Source organism: Rutidosis leptorrhynchoides, chromosome 3 (genome assembly GCF_046630445.1).
Source record: "Rutidosis leptorrhynchoides isolate AG116_Rl617_1_P2 chromosome 3, CSIRO_AGI_Rlap_v1, whole genome shotgun sequence".
Classification (NCBI taxonomy): Eukaryota; Viridiplantae; Streptophyta; class Magnoliopsida; order Asterales; family Asteraceae; genus Rutidosis; species Rutidosis leptorrhynchoides.
Genome location: NC_092335.1, coordinates 686761498 through 686763702, shown reverse-complemented (window position 1 = coordinate 686763702; position 2205 = coordinate 686761498). Strand labels below are relative to the sequence as shown.

Below are 2205 nucleotides of genomic sequence, written 5' to 3'. Positions count from 1 at the left end.
GAGCAGGCTCAATTCCAGACTTTTTTAGTTTTGTTGGCAATTATTAAAGTTGATTTTTCAACGGAAGATGTTTAGTTGGGTTATGCCATCTTAAATAGTGGAGTGTTCGTTAGATGGAAATTTTGGTATGGTTTAAATGTGAATGCGTTTTGGGGTCTAATTGTGCCGGATGTCTTTTGGGCAATATGGTTAGAAAGGATTGAAGTTGTGTTTAATTGGGAAGTTTTCTTGTTAGGCCGCTTTAGCTACGAGCATAAAGTTTAAATTGTTTCAATGGCTTGCAATTTCAAAGAAGTGCTCGATTCATCACTTTTATATATGGTCGAGTCAACCATGGTTGCTAATGTAAGAAGGAAATGTGTGTGCAGTTGAGGCTGGAATGAGTTGTTTTGAGGCACAATTTGGTGCAAGTCTACTGTAAGAAAAGATTTGGAGTCCTAGTTCTATAGTCTTTAATTGCAGGTCCATGTTGCTTATTGCTAATGTTTTCATTCATAAGGGTGGAGATGTCCAATGTAAATCCATCCTTTTATTCATGTATTGTATGTATGGCTTTTCACAATTTCGTGAAAAGTAGTATTAATTTAATTTTGTTTTTTGCCAAAAAAAAAAAAAAAAAAAAAACAAAATCCACTTAAATTCTTATTTAATTCAATCCTCTTATTACTTTTCATTAACTATAATTATTCTCATTTCATTTCCCCCTATTCAATTTCTTCAAACACCAGAGAAAGTTAAGAGAGATTGAATTCAAATCAGGGGGAAACAACAACAACGACAATTATGGAAACATCAACGAATACCAAAAAGAACCAACTCAAATCTTCATCATTTCGTCTTAGATCACCGTCGTTGAACTCTGTTCGTCTTCGTAGGATCTTCGATTTATTCGACACGAATCATGATGAACTTATTACCGTTGATGAACTTAGCCGCGCGTTGATTCTTCTTGATCTTGATACGAAGATGAATGAATTGGATTCAATTATTAAGACGTTTATTCAACCGGGTAATGCGGGTCTCACATTTGATGATTTTCAGGCTTTGCATAAAGAAATCGACCATGTCTTCTTTCGATTGGATGATAATGACGATTTAGGTAACATTACATGTTTGTTTAACTTATCTACGAAACATTTTTTCAAAATGATTCATGATGGTGACACAAGCGCCTTTATATTTATTTTTTGCGCCTTTATACTTGAATATATGTGGCCTAGCTAATTGATTATCACGGGATTGTTTTTGACGCGGCCTTTTAAGTGCGAGATATGATTAGCTTATCTTTTTATGTATTAGAATTTCAATTTTGGTAACTTGGGACGCAAGTGTGTCTTGTCTAGAAAAAAAAACATTTTTATATACGTGTTGGTTTTATATATATATAGGTAATAGGTAATAATGACGACGAACATGACGAGACTGGTGATGATGGTGGTAAGCAAGAGGAAGAGGATTTAACGGAGGCATTTAAGTTGTTTGATGAAGACGGAGATGGATACATATCAACAATAGAGTTACAAACGGTGCTTGTGAAGTTAGGGTTTGCGGAAGGAAATGAGATAATTGATTGGCTTTCATCCCGTTATAAGAAATCTAATCTTAATTGGAACACTTGGTTATTAAATCCTTTAAGATCTTTGTAATTTTCTAGCTCCTTGCTAGTTTTTTTAATAAATTTTTTCAGCTGTTAACAAAAAAAAGATAAGGAGAGTTGAGCTGATGATTTCGTCGGTTGATCGAAATCATGATGAACGTGTTGATTTCTCAGAGTTTAAAGAGATGATGCGTAATGTGAATATTCTCAAGTGAGAATATATTCATCGTTAGTTGTAAAAGATATATGTATATCATCGTTGTTGTTTTCATCATATTTCTTTTTTTTATCTCAGAATGAATGGTTTAGGTAAGGTTATACTACGGTTGTTATCGTTACATATTATAGACGGAGGTTTTTTTTGGAATTCATTTAATTTCTTTGAATCACATGTAACGTAATGTATTCTTTTTTAGTAATGATGATTAGATGAGTATTTTGAAATGATTGAGATTTCAAATGTTGATGAAATTATTTAATTGTTATGTTAGTTTTGCGAATAGTGGTTGATACTTGTATGTATGTTATGACAATGACAGTTGTGTTCTTATATTTTTATTTTCAGACAACAAAAGACAATATAAGTAATTAAACGACAATTTGAACAG

At 32.5% G+C, this 2205-nt stretch overlaps 1 protein-coding gene across 1 annotated transcript; it reads left to right on the top strand.

The window, feature by feature from the left end:
- The first annotated feature begins 744 nt into the window (after window positions 1–744).
- LOC139899472 (calcium-binding protein CAST-like) lies at window positions 745–1901 on the top strand. Its single transcript, XM_071882298.1, has 3 exons — window positions 745–1099; window positions 1447–1584; window positions 1715–1901. Exons 1-3 carry the CDS (start codon window positions 784–786, stop codon window positions 1810–1812), a joined length of 552 nt encoding a protein of 183 aa, XP_071738399.1. The 5' UTR covers window positions 745–783; the 3' UTR covers window positions 1813–1901.
- The last annotated feature ends 304 nt before the right edge of the window (window positions 1902–2205 follow it).